This window comes from Rhopilema esculentum, chromosome 7 (assembly GCF_057945365.1).
Source record: "Rhopilema esculentum isolate cy_ngs chromosome 7, ASM5794536v1, whole genome shotgun sequence".
NCBI classification, from domain to species: domain Eukaryota; kingdom Metazoa; phylum Cnidaria; class Scyphozoa; order Rhizostomeae; family Rhizostomatidae; genus Rhopilema; species Rhopilema esculentum.
In genome coordinates this window covers 9,160,488-9,179,471 of record NC_142821.1, presented here as the reverse complement: position 1 = coordinate 9,179,471, position 18,984 = coordinate 9,160,488, and the positions used below count along the sequence as shown (strand labels likewise).

The 18,984-nt window shown below is 36.3% G+C and overlaps 2 protein-coding genes across 2 annotated transcripts; both read left to right on the top strand.

Moving 5' to 3' along the window:
• Nucleotides 1-140: 140 nt before the first annotated feature.
• On the top strand, nucleotides 141-16,466 carry LOC135683657 (lymphocyte-specific helicase). The gene is made up of 16 exons (XM_065198972.2): nucleotides 141-642; nucleotides 3,466-3,681; nucleotides 4,884-5,003; nucleotides 5,571-5,681; nucleotides 6,020-6,137; nucleotides 7,137-7,318; nucleotides 7,898-8,127; nucleotides 8,914-9,039; nucleotides 9,624-9,726; nucleotides 10,257-10,418; nucleotides 10,947-11,095; nucleotides 11,701-11,941; nucleotides 12,509-12,628; nucleotides 13,685-13,801; nucleotides 14,608-14,767; nucleotides 15,296-16,466. Exons 1-16 carry the CDS (start codon nucleotides 274-276, stop codon nucleotides 15,544-15,546), a joined length of 2,775 nt encoding a protein of 924 aa, XP_065055044.2. The 5' UTR covers nucleotides 141-273; the 3' UTR covers nucleotides 15,547-16,466.
• Nucleotides 16,467-17,007: 541 nt separating this feature from the next.
• On the top strand, nucleotides 17,008-18,984 carry LOC135683666 (uncharacterized). Its single transcript, XM_089109359.1, has one exon. It carries the CDS (start codon nucleotides 17,417-17,419, stop codon nucleotides 18,950-18,952), a length of 1,536 nt encoding a protein of 511 aa, XP_088965485.1. The 5' UTR covers nucleotides 17,008-17,416; the 3' UTR covers nucleotides 18,953-18,984.

The following is an 18,984-nucleotide window of genomic DNA, read 5'->3' as shown; positions in this document are numbered from 1 at the left end:
TGCTAAACCGTGCTATATTTATTTTTGTTTTCCTTCTTATTTTGATTCCTTCCATCGGACAAACTATATTTTGGATGCAATTTCTGGCCATCCTTTGAATACCATATATATTTCTAAACTTTTTCTTACATGATATCAAAATAGGACTCGTTCTGATTTCTCCAAGCCTACTATGGAAATTTTGGAAAAGTTTGCTTTTCACTGAAACATATTCCCCAACCATGCCTTTGCCTTGTCAAACTTTCAATAGTAAAATAATGACTTTACCTCTTTATGAACTCGAGGCTGCAAGCGTGCTCTTCCCGCCAAAATATTGACGCACATGCATTCGTGATTGCTTTCGCCATCATGGTGTTCTTGTCGACTGGGTGCACGATTGGCCTTGACCAGCCAGAGCTAAAAAGAGATTTCAAAGACAAGAATAAAGCACAAAATGAAGTCAATATTGAAATGAAAGAAAATGTGCCAGAAGGAAATAATAATAATTTACCTCAAGTTGATGAATCAAATCAACAATTAGCAATGGGAGCTGTGCTGGACAGTTACATAACAAACTCTAGTGTTGCAACTCAAAAAGAAGCGAAGGTAGAAGCCAAATGCGAGGAAGACGATAAATCTATAGAAGATAGAAGTGAGACCAAGGTATATCATTTTGCGATAAAGTATTTTCACAACTATGGTTAAGGAAAGGTTGGACGAAAGGCCGGTCTGCAGAGTATGGCACTTTTCGACGAGATCTCCGGTGTGCACGAGCAAAAAGCCTGGTGTGCCGGTGTGCACAACCAAAAATGTCTGGTGTGCTGCACCGACTATTTTCCCCTGTTGTGGTTGAAATTTATGAATTTGCATTTCACCGTAAAAATGCGTGTGAAGTATACTGTTGAAGATAGCGCAAGTTTTTATTTGTATATTTGTCAAGCAAGATTCATGATATCTCAAATTGTTCATACACAACTGTGCTTGTTTTTATCAGCTGACATTTTTTATGGGACCACACCAAGCCACACCCATCTTAGTTGCCATACCCAAAAATACCCGGTGTGCAACAGGTTTTGCACAAAAATATCTCCGGTGTGCACATGCCATACTCTGCAGACTGGACGAAAGGAGGTTGGGTCACTGAGAAATAGGTTTAGGGGCATGCTTTTTGCAAACGACTTGATCAGTACCAGGGACGCTTGCACAAAGTTAGAGCAGGAGGCCGGTCTGCAGAGTATGGCACTTTTCGACGAGATCTCCGGTGTGCACGAGCAAAAAGCCTGGTGTGCCGGTGTGCACCACCAAAAATGTCTGGTGTGCTGGTGTGCACCGACTATTTTCCCATGTTGTGGTTAAAATTTGTGAATTTGCATTTCACCGTAAAAATGCGTGTGAAGTATACTGTTGAAGATAGCGCAAGTTTCTATTTGTATATTTGTCAAGTAAGATTCATGATACCTCAAATTGTTCATACAAAACTGTGCTTGTTTTTATCAGCTGGCATTTTCTATGGGACTACACCAAGCCACACCCATCTTAGTTGCCATACCCAAAAATACCCGGTGTGCAACAGATTTTGCACAAAAATAACCCCGGTGTGCACATGCCATACTCTGCAGACTGGGCAGGAGGGGCAATGTTGATGCCGAGGGCAAATCGTGGAATTTTTCTATTAACATAATTGAGTATTCCTTGGTGGGAGGGGGACGAGGTTGGGGTAACATGATAAAATATTAACTTGAATACAGTGCCACCCATACAGCTGGATTTTTTACCCTCAAAGATTCTAAACATGAGAAAATGTTGACAAAATTATCTATTCACAAAAATGGGTATTAAATGGCATTGTCACTATTCACAATATTTGGTTTTATAAAAAATCATGGCTGTTATAAATTGGCTGGTTGTAAAGTGTTGATTGTCCGCTAAGTTTTTATAACAATTTATCCTCCTTAGGTCCCTGTAGTACTTCTGAGGGAACACGTTGTTTGTTTATCATCTATTATCTTTGCTGCTCTCCCTCTTGTGGTTAACCTTGTCATAGACAAACTTTTTATCCTTTGCGTTTGTGTGCTGGTCTTAACATCTTTCTAATATTTTTTAATAGATATTAACATAATGAGAATGGTCAAAGTGGTAATTGATTATCAATAAGATTCTATAGTATTTTTTTATATTTCAGGGCACTTCTAGCCCCCTCTACCCCTCTTTGAAGAGGGCAGCTGCCCCTCCAGCCCCCCTATATAGGTGCCCCTGATTAGTACTGTGGAGTGTGTTCTGCCTAAACAAGTTTGAAAAGCTTTATGAAATAAAGTCAATCATCAGCATCAAAACTCTGGTGTAATTATCTAAGTAGTAGAAGTAGTAGTACCCTTTTTATTTTAGTACTTACTTAACTTAATAAAACACACATAAACAAATTCAATAAGGGTGCAATAGAATTCTTTTTTTAGATTCTACCACATCCCCTTCTTGTTCTTTACACCGTGTATATCGTCTTCTCTCCTCATATCTTATCTCTGCTGTCTCAATTGCATAAGCAAAGTCATAACAAAGTTAGTGACAAAGTGAATCACTGAGCATCTAAGTATATACCCAGACCTTGTGTTTGTTTCTACCTAACATCCTAAGGTAGTTTTAGGACACTGAGAAGCTTATGCTTATCGAGCAGTGTCCTGGTCTTTCCTCTCGATGTTACCACACCTTGTGTGTCCCTGTGCCTGGAATTATGTAGAGCTGGCAACTCTCCTCACTCTGGGTGGAAGTTTTGTCATGCCAGGGACTTGAACCCTGGACCCTTGGCTCTGTAGTCAGCGCCACTAACAACTGAGCCATCCTCGCACCTTCAAATCTTGTAAATTATAAGGGTTTGGATGATATTGCCCTACTTTTTACTCTACAGCTTTCTTTCCATAAAAGCCCCCTTGATTCATCAAATTTCCATTAGAGAGTGCAGGAAAATAACCGACCCGAGCAAGGCTCAAACTCACAACCCCTGACTTTGTACGTCAAAGGCTCTGCCACTGAGCTATCAGGTTGTGCTTTCAAGCCATCACCCAAGGCCGAGTCATTCACCTGCACTTCCCCTCTCTTTCACTGATTTCACAGGGGAGCCATCGCAGAGTGCAAAGTGCCTGAAGAGTGAGAGAGGACCGCCCACACCAGGAGGGCCATCGCAGCCCAACCACTGGATAGGGTTGAAGAGAAAGTGTAAATCCTGTTGTCTTTACAAATTCCATTGCATATTTCTATGCTATATCGCTTGAAGAGAACTTAAAAAAATTTAAAACCGAAGCAGAAATTGTTAATTTATCCATCAAACTGATATCAATGGATAGTGACCTAAATTTTGTAACTACATTGGAAACTGGTCTTAAAGAGAAACAAATAATTAATAAGTTTATTGATGACTTCTGTAAGTTATTTATATTCACACACAGCCTTTTCTGCATTGGTGTACAACATTGGATTATTTTTGTTCTGCAGGCTACTAATGAAGAACAAACAAGGCCTCTTCCTGGAGATGAAAAGTACATAAGACTGAAGAGTCTTCTTGACAGGTCAAATGTATATGCTCAGTTTGTATTAAAGCAAATTGAACACCAGAGACAGCAGGATCAGGTGAAAAAAGAAGAAAGAAAGAAGTCTAAAGAAAAACGAGCAGCAGAGTTAGCCAAAAAGAAAGAAGATACTTCAGATCAGGTAAGTGTCTAAAAAATAGAAATGATTGTTTCGTTTTCCTTGAGATGCTGGATATGATTTCAGCTCTCTCTATAAAATATTTCACTGACCTTAAATGCACATTAAAATGATTGTTGCTGTAAAGGTAATTTATAAATGAATACAAATTGTAGAGAGAGAGAGAGAGGAGGGAGGTCTATTATTCTTAGAACTTTTCCTGAAGAAATTCCAATGGCTGTTGATAGCATTGTTGAGCTAACAAAGGCAACCACCCTTCCAACTATTTAAAAGTTAAGACAGTAATAATAAAAATAAATCTACTACAATTGGGCTTAGCAACAGGCACCCCAATACAGTTGGAAGTTCAAAAGGCTAACAGGCAACTTTTCTGGAAAACTGAAAGGTATAGACCCACATTTAGTTTTCTTTCAGCAAAGAAAAATTGTTGTTGTATAAGGCGACCTTTCCACTAGTTCAGGTTAAAATAAAAATGGGTTAAAATGTATTCCGCTAAAGGGAATGCAACATTGCAACTTTTAACCCATTTTTGTTTTAAGCCAGGTTAATGAAAAGGCTTCCCAAGAAGCTTAATTCAGCAAAACTTTACAGGTAAAGATGTGATTGTTTATTTGGAAAATTAACCAATCACCCGAGAAAATATCTATTTGTCCAAAGTACTTGTACAGCCTTAAACGTTTGGTTTTTTGCAAAAAAACACATTTTCACAATGCCATGCATTAGCCCACCCAATAACATTGCAAGGGTGCTGGCCAGGGCAAGGGCGATTATTCTCAATTAAGTGGAAGTGGAAGTTTCTGTTTGAGTGGAAGAACACAACTGTTATTAGTTTTCAAATCATGAAAATGGTGCTCCTTTTTTCTGTCTATGTGAGAAATGTTACAGAAGTAAATGGAACTAATGATTAAATAAAAGCATGTTTAAATAGATTCCATATACAAAATTTGGAAAGTTTTCATCAATAACAGTTTCATATGTCAGCCACAGTTTTTTGAGTTGCTAAGGGTGCAAAATTAAAATAAATAGACAATTTCATTTGATGAAAGTTCATAGATTAAAAAAGTATTTCAAGGTACAAAAAGGGATTAACCAAAATCATAGATGGACATGATAGTATTGCTATTTATATTTGTCTTAAAGGATACACTTTTCCCAAACTAGAGAGTTTTTCATCTCATTCTCATCTGTGTATCTCATTCTTATAGATTGTTCCAGATGTAGATTCCCACCAGACCAGGTCAGGGCGACAACCAGCCAAAAGAGTTCAAGCATCTTCAACCAAAGAGAACAAAAAACGAAAGAGGAATGATGAAAAAGACCAACAGGTTTTTTCACGATAACTTTAACTTAACACAATTTTTGAATGTTTATCCATGGATACCATATTTCTCAAATGTTTGCTTAGAAATTCCGGTGTTGTCATGAAAAGCTAAAATATAAGAAAGATAGCATTCTGCCTGTTTGTTTTTGCACTCCTGCCTATTGCTTATTATCAAACTTCAAATCTGAACATCTTCAAGCATCTTTTACTTCTAGAATTTTGCTTGTCTACTTGACTTTATGTTTGAAAACTGGCTGAGAGGAAGTAAAGATCTAGATATCATCTTGTAAAAGTTTCTACTTTTTGTGAAATTTGATTGTGTAGGCAGTCATTATTTCAGGCTAACTTAACTTTGTAAAATGAAACAATGAGCAAAATATTTGTAGAAAGAAAAAATCAAGTGAATTTCATAATCCAAGAAAGTGAATTTCATAACCCAAGTTTCCACGTTAGTTTTTGCTTTCTTATACAAATGAAATGAATAAAGCTTTTGTGTTGTTTGCCTTATATCAAAATCACAGTACAATCATAGATAAAAACATCTGTATCAATAATATGCTTTCTATTCCAGGATGGTGCTCGCAATTCTCCTAAAAAGTCAAGAAAGTCTAAGTCTAAGAATGAAGATGAAGGGTCTCCGGATCATGATACCGAACTGAGTGCTGACATACATACCGATGATGTATGTTTCTTGATATTTCCACACAAACATATCAATAAGATATTTGCAACTCACTGCTTATGCTCCTGAATTTGTTTATTTATACATATATTGCATTTCCTTTTCCCTGGACAAAATGAAATGCTAAAGCACGGGCAACTGCAACATGACAACATATGCCCATATTCATGTTTCATGCAGATCTACAGATAAATTCAAGCTATTGATATATAGCCTGCCCATCACTCGGTAAATAAGTTGTGACATTTTAGCTGAAATATGTCCACTACTATAAAATATAAACCTTTGAAGCTAAATAGCTGAAAATTTAACTGTGACATTTTATTTTTCATTTTTAGTCAGAAAACTCAAAAACAAGAACTTTCAATGGAGAAATAATTTCGGACAGGCAGCCCATCTTGGTATCAGGTGGTTTGATGAGAAGCTACCAGTTGGATGGTTTGGAATGGATGCGAGGTTTGTTTTAGTATTCAATTTTAGCCACATTTAGCAACATTGATTGCTACAACTGCACAAGTGTTTCTCTGAAAGGGAACAAGGAGTGGTCATCTCTGAGTAAAGTATTGGGTTCTTGTAAAGCCTAGATAATCAGGAAAAACCCACAAAAAGAATCAGAAAAGAACTATTTATACACAATTTAAATAAAAACAGACAACAGTGCCGCTAGAAAATGTTATGGTAATTCCCCTCGTCCTATCATTCATTTTTATTGTATTTTTGTTTCATTGGATCCCAGATTTGAAGTTTCAGGAGCTGGTTTGGAATGGAGTTGCCCAGTAAATAGGATATTGCAGGATTCAAACAAATGCTGTGTACATTGAATGTAATACAAGTCAAAAAATGTTGCCAGGAGAAGCTTTCTCACCAAACCAGTGACAATTGTGGCTCAGACCTTAAGCTACAGTTTTTGTTCTTTGCCAAGACCTAATGTAATTGTTTATTCAAACTAGTTTAAACTCTTTCATAAAAACTCAGGGACTGGTGACATGGCCTGTGTGCCATCTCCTCAAATCATTTGGTTAACTGTTGAAGATTTAATAAAGATCAGTTTTAGACCAGGATAGAATTAACCAATCAAGTGGATTCAAGTTGGCACATGTATTCCAAAAAATTAACTCCTTTAGAAATGAAATGCGGCTCACAACTACTAGAGAATTACACCAAGTTCCACAGAACTGGTGTTTGTCATTATTTTGAAGTTATGAAAGCTGTCCACCTGTAAGCTGTCTGCTTGCCAATTTTTCATGAAAACCAATCAAAAAGCCATTAATCAATGTTGAATTTGAGTGTAGAACTGTTTTTCTATTTTGCTATAAGCAGTACCTGGAACCAGCTATGTGTTTAGTTATGAATATCACACTTTTTACCTTGATTCAAGGTCTTAAACACTTTATTCTCCTCCTGAAGATGTGAAGTTGATATCCTCCTAATTCACAATTGTATCTTGTCTTTTAGGACTTTTTGAGAATGGTATAAATGGAATCCTGGCTGATGAAATGGGCCTTGGTAAAACTCTTCAGTGCATCTCACTTTTGTCATACTTTATTGAGAGAGGGATGAGAGGACCTTTCCTTATTGCTGCTCCACTTTCAACTTTACCAAACTGGGTTTCAGAGTTTAAGAAGTTTGCACCAAAGGTAATGTACTCAATCAAGTTTTAAGACTGACTGTTATTTCATTTATTCAACATAGTATTTTTTAAGCCAAAAAGCACAAAAAGCACATGGAAAAATGTTAACAAGTAAGAAAATATGGTGTAGAACCCGCATCGGATGATATTTCTACATAATCATGTATTCTAAAGTTGTTTGATTTTTGTACTGTTTTTTTGCGGCTCTTGTATGTTTTGTACAGATAAAAACTACATTAGGCTAATCAGCTGATCACCTAGCCAAACCTTTTGGGGCCTATGGCCACCTTGCGATTTCTGTAATACTTTTCAGCATTATCTGACGTATTGTATGCAGAGAACTGCCAGAATTAACATATATATACTGCAGGTCACACTTGGTTTTTTTAAGTTTTTTGTTTTGGGTCCTCTAATGAAAGAGTCTGGGAATCATACTGTTCTTTGTCGTTTTGGCAAAGTAACAGGTAACCACAGATAAGCAACAGGGCAAAATATGAATTTTACAGCCTAGAACCCACTATGGATACCAATTTGATTGTTTTTTTACATCAGGGCATGATCATTTATGTTGTTTTTGTGGTTACAGATAAAAACACTTCTGTATCATGGAAGCAAGGATGAAAGACACATAATGCGACAGAAGATCCTCAAGCTGGGCTATGTTGACCAAAGCATTAACCTTAAGGCATACCCAGTTGTGATCACATCATATGAAATAATAATGAGGGACAGAGCTGCCTTGAATGTACACCCTTGGAAGTATATTATCATTGATGAAGGACATAGGATAAAGAATCTAAATTGTCGCCTGATAAGGTATGGTTCTGTGTGCTTTATTTTGAAAGCATATCACCCAGTTTTTACCCTTGTTATGGGCACTGCATGTCCTTGATTTCTATGTTTGCAAAACTATGAAGTACTCAAGTTTTTTCTTCCCTTTTGAAAATTTTCCTCATCACTGCTATATAAAAGCAGTTTCTTACAAGCATTGAGCTGAAAAAGAGGAAGATGGTATATCCAGATGTGCGTAGTAATGAATTGGCAATACAGTAAAATCTTATTTTAATCTCATCAAGTTAGCTTGCACTGATTTTGAAAAAAGTTTTGTCAAAGACCAACTGTAAAATATTGCTGTGGAAGTCATCCAAGAATATGCTGAACATGCCAAATGTGAAATATTCCCTGCCAATTGCGCCTATTTACCTTGATTCATTGCCTGTAATCTAATATTACCAGTAAAGTTACGTAACATTTTGTAATATCTTAACTTAGTATTTTACCCATTAGTCAAAAATTAATACAAAATAGTACTATTTAAAATTTGATATGCCAATTAGCTCTACCTTTTTTGATGAGGTTTTATATTCCTGTTTAGGTGAATATCCAGCGATACCAACGTCCGAAATTAATTATTTTATATAGCTTTGATTTGTATCACCAAATGGTAGCGTTGCAAAGACCAACCAAAATCCAATCTGTTTCCAATTTGACTACCGTCACCAAATATTTATGTCCATTAGAATACTTACAGTAGAATACAATGCTTAAATGTCGGTTTTCCACATAATAAGCCATCATTGTCACTATTTTGTCTCTTTTTAGTGAGCTGAAGACATATAAAAATGCAAACCGTCTACTTCTTACTGGAACACCTCTGCAGAATAACCTATCAGAGCTCTGGTCGCTACTTAATTTTCTACTTCCTGACATCTTTGACGACTTAAAAAGGTTTGTAAATCGTCTTGAATTTGTTATTCTATTTAACATATGAATAATATTTATCTTACCGCTGTGCAGAGGCCCTTCCAAACATTATTTAGTATTACATTGGGAATATATTTCCCGTGTACCCTTGAGAACAGTGGCCCTTTTCAGCCCATCCCAGCCGCAATATAATCCCAGCTAAATAATTTTCCTTTTTCATTTTCATTTTTACATGTTTCTTTTGGTTTTTGGTTTGATATTAGCATTCAATATGTGGGCCAGTAATGTTGAGTTTGGCATAACAAATTAAGATTATTGATAATATTGCCTATGAAATTTTGGAATGTCAAGCCACCACAACGGCACCAAGTCAAACGAGATACCCAGTCACACCTTTTGGCTACTGGACCTTTTTACATTCACGCCGCTTTCTATTCGCACAGAGAATGCTTTTGTCCTTTGCTTGCCAGATGGATTGTCACAGAACTGTCTGAACTTCGATATTGTAAAGTATAGATTGCGTACGTTTAGCAACACTTGTGGATCACTAGCCATTTCATATTGTTCTAAATACATTTGCACTCACTTTTAACCTTTCTTCATTCTAGTTTCGAAGAGTGGTTTGATTTCAGTGCCATTGGTGAAGATGATGGGGACGAAAAGCTTATTGCACAGGAGCAGGAAGCGCACGTCCTTGAAACTCTTCACGCTGTATGCTTCTTTCATCTTTGATTTACTAGTGTTATTTTGTGCATATTTCTAGCCTGGGAGTGCATTGCCAAGGGGCAAGGGCCGGGGATAAAGATGGCTTTGTAGGCATAGCTTTCTAAATTTCTCTCGAAATAGACCAGTTTTGCCACTTGCTTTTCATCTTTCCGAAATATTCATTGTAAGAGCCCCTTTGCTGTTTTCTTAGCACCCCACCCATCAGCGAACCCATTCCTCATAGCACTAAAGTTCAAGTTTAACTCCCTCCCCCTCTCAGTCAAAATTTGTCTGAAGAGATCGGATTCTTTAAACGTGTTCTTCTAACTCTGGAATTTTGTGTTGCTATGAAGCACAAGAACTTAACCTCCAACCCTCAATGATTCTTTAATAACTGTCTGTAATGCTCCACTAGTATGTACTATTTAGTGATAACCACAGTTTGTTTCAATAAAGTATGCCATTTATATTTTAATGGATCCAAGATTTATGAACAGGTCTTTTCATGCCTCCCTGAATCTTATTATCTTTTTCAGATACTCACACCGTTTCTGTTGCGAAGACTCAAAACTGACGTTGACTTAACGATTCCACCAAAACGAGAGCTCATTGTTTACGCGCCGTTAACTGCTGAACAAGAAGAGTTCTATAAAGGAACTCTGGATAAGACCATTTTGGACAAATTGCGAAAAAAACAGGTAACCATGTGTTATTTTCTGCTGAGTTCCCTGTTCTCATTCCAACCTCTTTTTTCACAATCAACAAAATCTCTCTGCCTGGTTACTTGTAGCATTTTTCTGTGAAGACAAGTAAAAAAAGCAGTCCTGCAGAATTCCTTTCGAAAGATGGATTGTCATTTACATGGGGGCTTTCATGGGGGCTTTTTAAACTTCCTCTAGTCATCATTCTACTTCTGGTTTGTTGATTTTCTGAGTTTTTTTATGAAGAAAACTAATTATAATATGATGTCAGGTGGTGGTGAAATTGTAGTAAGTTATGAAGCTAACATAGTTTATTTCTGTAATGGCATCAAGACCAAAATATTTATCTTTCAAGCTAGAATTGCATAATTTCATCGTCCTACTCTTTTATTACTTCATACTCTCAATTATTGAGATGCAGGTTAGTGTTTTTGGTTTCCTATTTACAACCGTATTTTCCATTGAAAGCCCCCTTTCCCCCTAGAAAATCTGCATTTATGTGAATGACCTCCTTTTACCCTACAGGAACCCGAGCCTCAGGTAGTCTACACGCCAACAGGTAGACCGAAGAGGAGGTCCACAAAAAATGTTAATTATCAATCGATGCTAGCTCAGGATTCTGAAAGTTTTGATTTTGACGAGCTACTGGAGAAAATGACTGCTGATGAGGAATCGTAAGTCTGCTCTTATTGTATTCTCAATCATTGCCATTCACGTTAAAGTGGCATCTCATTAAAAGACTTACAAATTATCGATGCAATATTGTGATGAAAACGCCTAACCCATTTTATTGTTTTGCTTTCTCTTAGTGCTGCAGTGTGCATATGAAACCTAGATTTACTTTTCGTGCTCTACCCAGCATGTATTCAAATTTTAAGCTGCAAAGTTTGTTGCAAAATTTTCACTTACACCTGAGGCACATGTCCTGATTTGTACAGATGATAATCTGTGACATTTTTGAAGATTAAAGCAGTAGCATTTTGCCAAAATTTTTGTCACGGTCTACGCCTTTTCCGCTTCACAGTGTATATTTTTTCGAATATCTTTTTTATCTTCTTTCAAACCTGAATGGTCTTCTTTTTAAATATAAAACTGAATAAAAATTGAAGTAATGCATGAAAGCTCAACGCGTCATATTAATAACATTTTCGAGAATCAGAACAAACCTTTTGTTTCTTGCAAAAGGCAGACTGAATTAAGGATCAAGAGTTGATTTTTTTGCTTGTTATCTGTAAAGTATTTTTCTGATAACACTAATTTTCTTACCTCATTTTTACAGCAAAATGGCTGAAGCAAGACAAAAAGCCAAAGCAGCCGAGAAAAAAACGTCTGTGGTATCCATAAAATTACAAAACATTTTGATGCAGTTGCGCAAATGCTGCAACCATCCTTATTTACTCGAACACCCGCTTGACCCTGAAACCAATGAATATGTTGTGAATGAAAGCATTGTTAAAGTCAGTGGTAAAATGAAGCTGCTTGACAAAATGCTTCCTGAACTGAAGAAACGAGGACACAAGGTATGTTGTGCACATTTTTTGTTCGAAGGGGCTAAGTAAGTTAAGCAATGCCTTTTTGTGAGTTGATGAAACATCTCGCTAGATGAAATATTCTGCTATTGATAGGTAGCAATAACCAAGAATATACAAGTATAAGCAGAACACCCAAACATTTTCACACTACTTGAATCTTGGTCTACGAAATCTGACTGAGTGGGTTCTACAGGGCCCGGGAGGGGGGGGGGAGCAATCCTTTATAAAGCCCTTAACGTGTTTTATGCGTGTGGATAAATTTGCATACCTCTACTTGATTTTGAAGATATCAAGCTTACACCAAAACCAAGTCAATTTTAGTAGGGTTTTGATTTTTAATCCAAAACGAATAGTGCGTGATCATTTCTAGTTTTTTCAATTACTACTTCGTCATCTGTAAATATCACTTTTTTATTATTTGAATCAAAGAAAATTGAATCCACTTCAAAACTGACCAATTGACCAGAAATTGTCATCGAAAACTTTTGTTTATGTAGGATAGCGTATTTTAAAATGCGGAGTATTACTCACAAGTTATTACCTCCTTCCTTGCAGGTGCTGATCTTCTCCCAAATGACCAGAATGCTTGACCTCATTGAAGACTTCTGTCACCTCCGCGATTACGATTATTCAAGAATAGATGGAACAATGTCGATTCCTGATCGACAGGAAATGGCAAGTGTCTCATATTGTTCATCTATTGTAATTCAATGATACGGATAAAGCAGATGAAACCTAGATTTATCGAATCAAAATTGCAATAGTTTTGATACAGTATCGCATAAAGTAGCTGTGGGATGCATTTCTTTTTCTTCAGAAGCATCCTCATTGCCAGGAGTAGAAAGACGCCGCTACTGCGACTAGCAGTTGGTAGCATATGTCCCCATTTGTACGCTCTTAGTCCATTTCGCACCGCTTCATTGCTCAATTTGGTTTTCTGCATTGCCTTATGGTCTTTCTAGCAAAAATTGACGTTTATTCTCTTAGCTCAAAGCCTCCTATCGAAGATCTACTCTTTTATAACGGCGAAATTTTCCTGTTTTGTTAGTTATAAAAGTAATAATATTGCTTGTAAGCTTTTAATGGCAAAAAAAATGAATCCAAGATTTCAAACACAACTTTTGATTGTTATTTGTACACATTTTTCATTAGAAATAATGAAAATTAGTCCAGGGTTTGCTATTTACAACAGATCTCCCTTACGCAGAGATGTAACTTTTGAAAGGTTGTATGCATGGAAAAAGCTCAGCAGAGGAGCGGCTCCATATTGGACGGTGACTCGAGGGAAATTGGCCGTTCCAAAGTTGAGGGGGGGGGGGGGGGTGAGGAAGTAATATATAATGATAGTAGCATTGATTAAGTAAGGTTCTTTATGAAAGAATATTAAGCAGATTGAAAGAATATCTTAGGACTAGATGTTGATTGTCTGATGATTGGCGAATTCAATTCAATGATTGACTTGACATTCAATGTCATGTCATGTGCTGTATTATAGTTTCATTGGTATCCAGTTGTGGCTGATTGACCTGGTTAATCACCCTAGTTCAATCTTGTTGGTCATCGTGTACAATTGATTTGCTGGGATACTTGAATGATGCGAAAGAGAAAGGGACAAACTGTTGCTAGCGCTCTTTCGAAATAACATTCATTTGCCATTCAGTATTGACATTTTAAAGTTCCTACTTCACGACACTGAACTCGCCTTTTTAACTTTTTAATCAACTTTTGTAGATTGAAAGATTTAACAATGACTCGGGAGTGTTCCTCTTTTTGCTAAGCACCAGAGCTGGTGGCCTAGGGCTTAATCTATCAGCCGCTGATACCTGTATTATTTATGACAGTGATTGGGTAAGCAAAATGTTTCGCTGTATGTTAGAGCTAATTGTATAACCCACTTGATTTTTCTTCCGTATTCAGGTTTATAGAAATATATATTTTAGTCATCAATTTAAATCAACGATAGAAAGCAGTAACCCATATTTATACTTATTTACAGGGACTATGTATTTATATATTTGAAGTAAATTTTAAAATATAAAGCAAATAAGTCAACTTAAAATCATGCAATAGAAAAAACATTTCTTTAAAGTGACAGGTGACATCTTTCATTTGTGCGTTTATCTAAATTTATGACAAAATTGACAAATGTGAAAATACCAAAACCGTTCTCATATTTTAAGTTAACAACTTGAACGTTTTAGCCGAGCAATTATGATAGCAGACCTGATTTCCCGTTGGTTCCGTAGAGAAATATTTGGTCATTGATCCTTCAATTAATGTGATTTAGTTTATTTATTGAAAGTATGTCCGCTCATACCTTTTTTGTACTGTTCAAAATAATTACACCAAGCGAGTGAAAATTAAGACAATCGTGAATGGTGATCGGTGACTGAATCTTTGAAATCCAATCGGTGATTGGAAAACTCGATCCTATCCAAAACATTTGTAGCTAAAACTCAATTTTAGTACAGAGCTCTATGCATATGGATCAACAACAATATTTGTTCATGCTTACGTTCATACTACGCCTTTAATTCCTGACAGTCCCCGATAGCTTTTTGACTAATGCTTACTTTGTATATTAAGGTGTACTGGTCTTTGCTATGTAGATTTATCCAATGCCGGTTTTGATCACGTTTTTATTCGTCTTGTAGAATCCACAGGTTGACCTTCAGGCTCAAGACAGATGCCATCGTATCGGCCAAACGAAGCCCGTGTTGATATTTCGATACGTAACTGCAAACAGTGTTGACGAAAAAGTAGTCGAAAGAGCAGCGTCGAAACGTAAGTTGGAAAAGATGGTCATTCATAAAGGTAAGTGAAATCGTTGAGAATCTCAGAGTTATTGTATTGTCGTCAGAAATCTCTACGTGAAAAAACATTATATTATATTCTCTTAATACACCTTTCACTGCGCACCTCCAAAAAAACTTAACTTTTTTGTGTGAACTTGTTAAGTTTTGTTTTGTTTAAGTTTTGCATCTTCTCGCAATGATAAGAATGCTAACCAGAAATAAGAGCATTTGTTTTGTTTACAACCAAGCTGTAACACGTTGTATCCAACGGCCCTAATCCTGCTTTTGCTAAATTTCCGTTCTATATACGCATTTTATCAACAAAATTTTTGTATTACTAGACACTTTTAGTAATTTAATTCTGCTGTTGATTGCCCCAGCATAGATTAAGGTTTAGTCAGTGCTCATCTTTAAGAAACTTGCCAATTAATCTATTATTTCTTAAGGCGGATAAGTCTCTTGATTTGTTCGTTTTCTTATTCGAACTAAAATGGTTTTTATATCTAAACTATTTATATCATTAAGCTAAAGTTCGTGTTTTTTCAAGGTCGTTTCAAAGGACGACAGACGTCACACAAACTATCGCCTGAAGAGCTGCTGGAACTCTTGAAATCGAACGATCATAGTCACGTGTCAGATATAGGAGATGATCTTGTAATTAGTGACGAATGTCTTAATCGATTGCTGGATCGCAGTGCCTTAGAAGTGCGCCCTGAAGCTAGAACTAAGGAGGATAGTACAGTTGAATCAGACTTATTTAAAATTGTTGAGCAATCACAGGAAGATGTTTTATTTTGAATGTGGAAATAAAGACTTATTCTTGGAGCAAGAATAGGTTATGAAGATAAAGTTCTGGAGAACGAGTTCTCCTTTGAGTTCGTTAGTCTCAATGACTTTGTAATCATTGCTCGTCGCTATTGAAATTACATAATAAGCCAAGAAACTTGGTACAAAAAATGTATAAACTTTACTGGTTTAATAATCGTTTTGAAAGATGCATTTTGTATTTAAAGTTTAAAAGTTTGTAAAGGAAACGAATTTTTGCAAATCGGTAATGCCATGTACCAATACTAATGTTTTTAAACTGCTCAATGTTAGAACGAAAGTATTATCCTTGTTTCTAAATATATAAAGATCTTTAAACTTTATTGATAAACTTCCTTAACGATATCTGCAAAGCATGTGTACCCGATATTCTTTAAGACTAGCTTCCACATCCCCTTGCAGGGCACCAGGGCACTACCTTTTGTATTTGTTCTGATTGGATAAGAACTCTTTTCTCTGAACAACTTATTGAGAAATAGGGCCCATCTAATGTTCGGCGATAGCCATGTTTTATGTATGGAAGGGGCACCGTGCTCCAGATTCGTAAAACGATGCTATAGCTAGACCTTTTTTTAAAAGCAACCAAAGATTGTTATTAACCAATAGACTATTAACTAGTTCTCTTGTACCCATATGCATTTTCCAGTTGAAGACAAATTTGCTCGTGAGTGGCACAACCCAGTTACTTCGCTTTTTGTCTGCGTATGTTTTTTTAAAAATATTATAAATTTGTGGCTTCGGCTTGCAACCTACAAACTGTTTTAAAATTTTTGTAAATATCAAAAAATATTGTTTAAGGGAAATATTAAATATCTTGATGATAAGTATTTACATTGTATTTAACGACCGTGTTTTGTTGCTGTCAAATAGCATTTTGTTCAGTCTTGTTCTCAGATCTCTTGTTTTTCTTTTATCCTCTTTCAATCCAAATGCATTTACATTTGTCTTTTAATAATTTTCCTGTTTAGAGACATTGCTGCTTTTGTCAGTTTTACATTTCATTCCGACTCTTTTTCATGCTTGGCTTGATCTTCCTTTTATATTCTGACTCTCTCAATATTTTTTTTCAATCACTTACCAAAAACCTGGCTGCATTTGCTGATAAACTTTGAACAGCAATTGCAGAGCTGCTACAATATGTTGCCTGGCTAGCTAACTTATGCAATTTGTAACCATTATTGCTATTGAAGGATAGAAACTGGTCTAATGTACACACCCATCTGTGGCCATGCTATGTCCTTTGAATTGATGTTCACAGGATATATCCTACACGTGTTTTCTTATAACGCTTAGCTCCAGTTTCGGCCTAGCGTTTCTTATTTTTTCGCATAATTTCAGCCTTGCGTGTTTCCTTTTTGTTCCTTATTTTAAACTGATAGCAATGTTGTTGGACTGATTTTGTTACAGCGAGTTTGTTAGTTGATGTTTTCAATGCTATTTTGCATTTATCGCTTTCGGTTGTTCTGTTGCTACTTTTATTTTTGCTGGAATTTTTTTTAGTTTTGTTTAATCGTTCTTCTTATATTTTGTACAAATCTCAGACTGATTTTTCTTATAATCATGTTTTTGTGGCCAATGATCTGTGGTTTTGCTTGTGTTATTGTTGTCGTTGTTGTTATTTTCAGCCGCCATTATGGCACAAGAAGGACCACAACAACAATTTTTACAACAACTTCCGTGACAAGGCAGAAACTGCGTGTCAGTTAATCGAATTCACAAAGTGTGCCAAATCAAACTCAAAGCTCTTGTTTCTACAGTAGTTGCCAAAGGAATTTGTTGAGATTCGAGACTGGCTTCATTTCATCTTCATATTTAATCCTAGCAGACCCCGCTTCGAACAGTTATGGCTGAGCTGGTAGCAGTTAAATTGGTCTTTGGAGTGGCTTGGAAATTGTTTGCACCCAAAACTGCATCACAACTTGAGCATGGTGATATTGCAGAGGAAAAACTTCGGCAAATGTTACTGAATGAATTTCAGAAAATTCACGAGCACTTGAATGCTTTGCGAAGGAAAGAGTTGGTTGCAGCCATTTCTTTGCTCGAAACAGGCTACGATTTGGTTTCAAAAGACCCTAAAACTGCCAGAGAAGAGTTTCGAAAAGCAAGGGATGCAGCTTTGATGGCATTTGGTGTAGTCCCAGATATTACTGATAAATTAATGGCTACAAAAATTCTTGTTCTCGCCTCCATCCACGAGTTCAATGACAACATAGAAACAGCAAAGACCCTTGTCCTGAAATATGTGTCAAGAATGAACGCACTTCCAGAAGTTGTTAAAGTTTGTCAAGTTACATTCGATAGCAGCTCCAACTTAAAAGGAAAGCTGCTGAGTTTAACTGGCAAAACTTCACGGCGGGATGTAATGGAACTAGTTGCAAATATTAACTACAGTGCCTATGATTTCATCACCAGTTCAGTGCCAGATTTTAATGAAAACTGGCCTAGGGTAGTATGGGAAAAGTCAAATATACATCCTGTTCATGATTTGTGCTTACTCAGAGGAAGTGACTTGCTCTGTACTTTTGATAAAGAATTTGGTTCTCTTATTGCTGCCTCAAATACTTCTTCTTTTATTTTTATGGCCTTTGCATCTAATGGTGTATCAGAGGTCCAGAACAACATAACTGTTTTTCAACATGAAACTGGCACTTTAAGGCATCTGGTCGGACATACTGGTAATGTTCTTTCTTTAGCTTCTAATGATCAATATTTGTTTTCAGCATCTTATGACAAAACAATCATGATATGGGATATAAATTCCCTTGAGTGTATCAGAATATTAAATGAGCATACTGGAGCAGTAAGGACTCTTTGCATTTCAGAACAATATCTATTCACAGGCTCAACTGATTCTTTGATTTGTGTTTGGTCTTTGAATGACCTTAGCCTGTGCAAGAAACTATCAGTTGGAAGTCCAGTTGCATTTCTTACATGCTCGACAAAGAAGTTCTTGTATTGTCTAACTGCATTTTTCAAAGTACAAATTTGGGATGTTGTGAAACTAATGAAAGAAGGCATAGAAGAACCTACATGTATTATTCCAGTTGGAACCACTGTTAAAAAGCTAATGATATCAGATAATTTGATGTTTGCTTGTGGGAAGGACTCAGTGGAAATAATAAAACTTGGAAGTTTGAGACAAGAAGGAGTGTTGAATGCATCAGGGTATGAGGCAGCACTTCTACCTTCAAACAAGTTTCTCATATTAAGAGGTCAGGACCTAGATTTATGGAGTACTAGAAGTGGCAAAAAGGTCATGAGTGAAAGTTTTGCACAAGAGGGTAATATAATTATAGACTTTATGTGGATGAACAAAAGCAATTTATTTGTTGCATATTATGATACAGATCTTCATTGTCTTGTATTAAGAAGATATTGAAAGATTGCAACTCTGGTTTAATAAAGGTAAAA

Coding starts and splice junctions, on each gene's coding strand:
- LOC135683657 (XM_065198972.2), top strand. CDS start 274: ATGAACTCGAGGCTGCAAGCGTGCTCTTCCCGCCAAAATATTGACGCA. Junction 5,004..5,570: donor ATGATGAAAAAGACCAACAG/GTTTTTTCACGA, acceptor TTTCTATTCCAG/GATGGTGCTCGCAATTCTCC. Junction 13,802..14,607: donor TTATTTATGACAGTGATTGG/GTAAGCAAAATG, acceptor TTCGTCTTGTAG/AATCCACAGGTTGACCTTCA.
- LOC135683666 (XM_089109359.1), top strand. CDS start 17,417: ATGGCTGAGCTGGTAGCAGTTAAATTGGTCTTTGGAGTGGCTTGGAAA.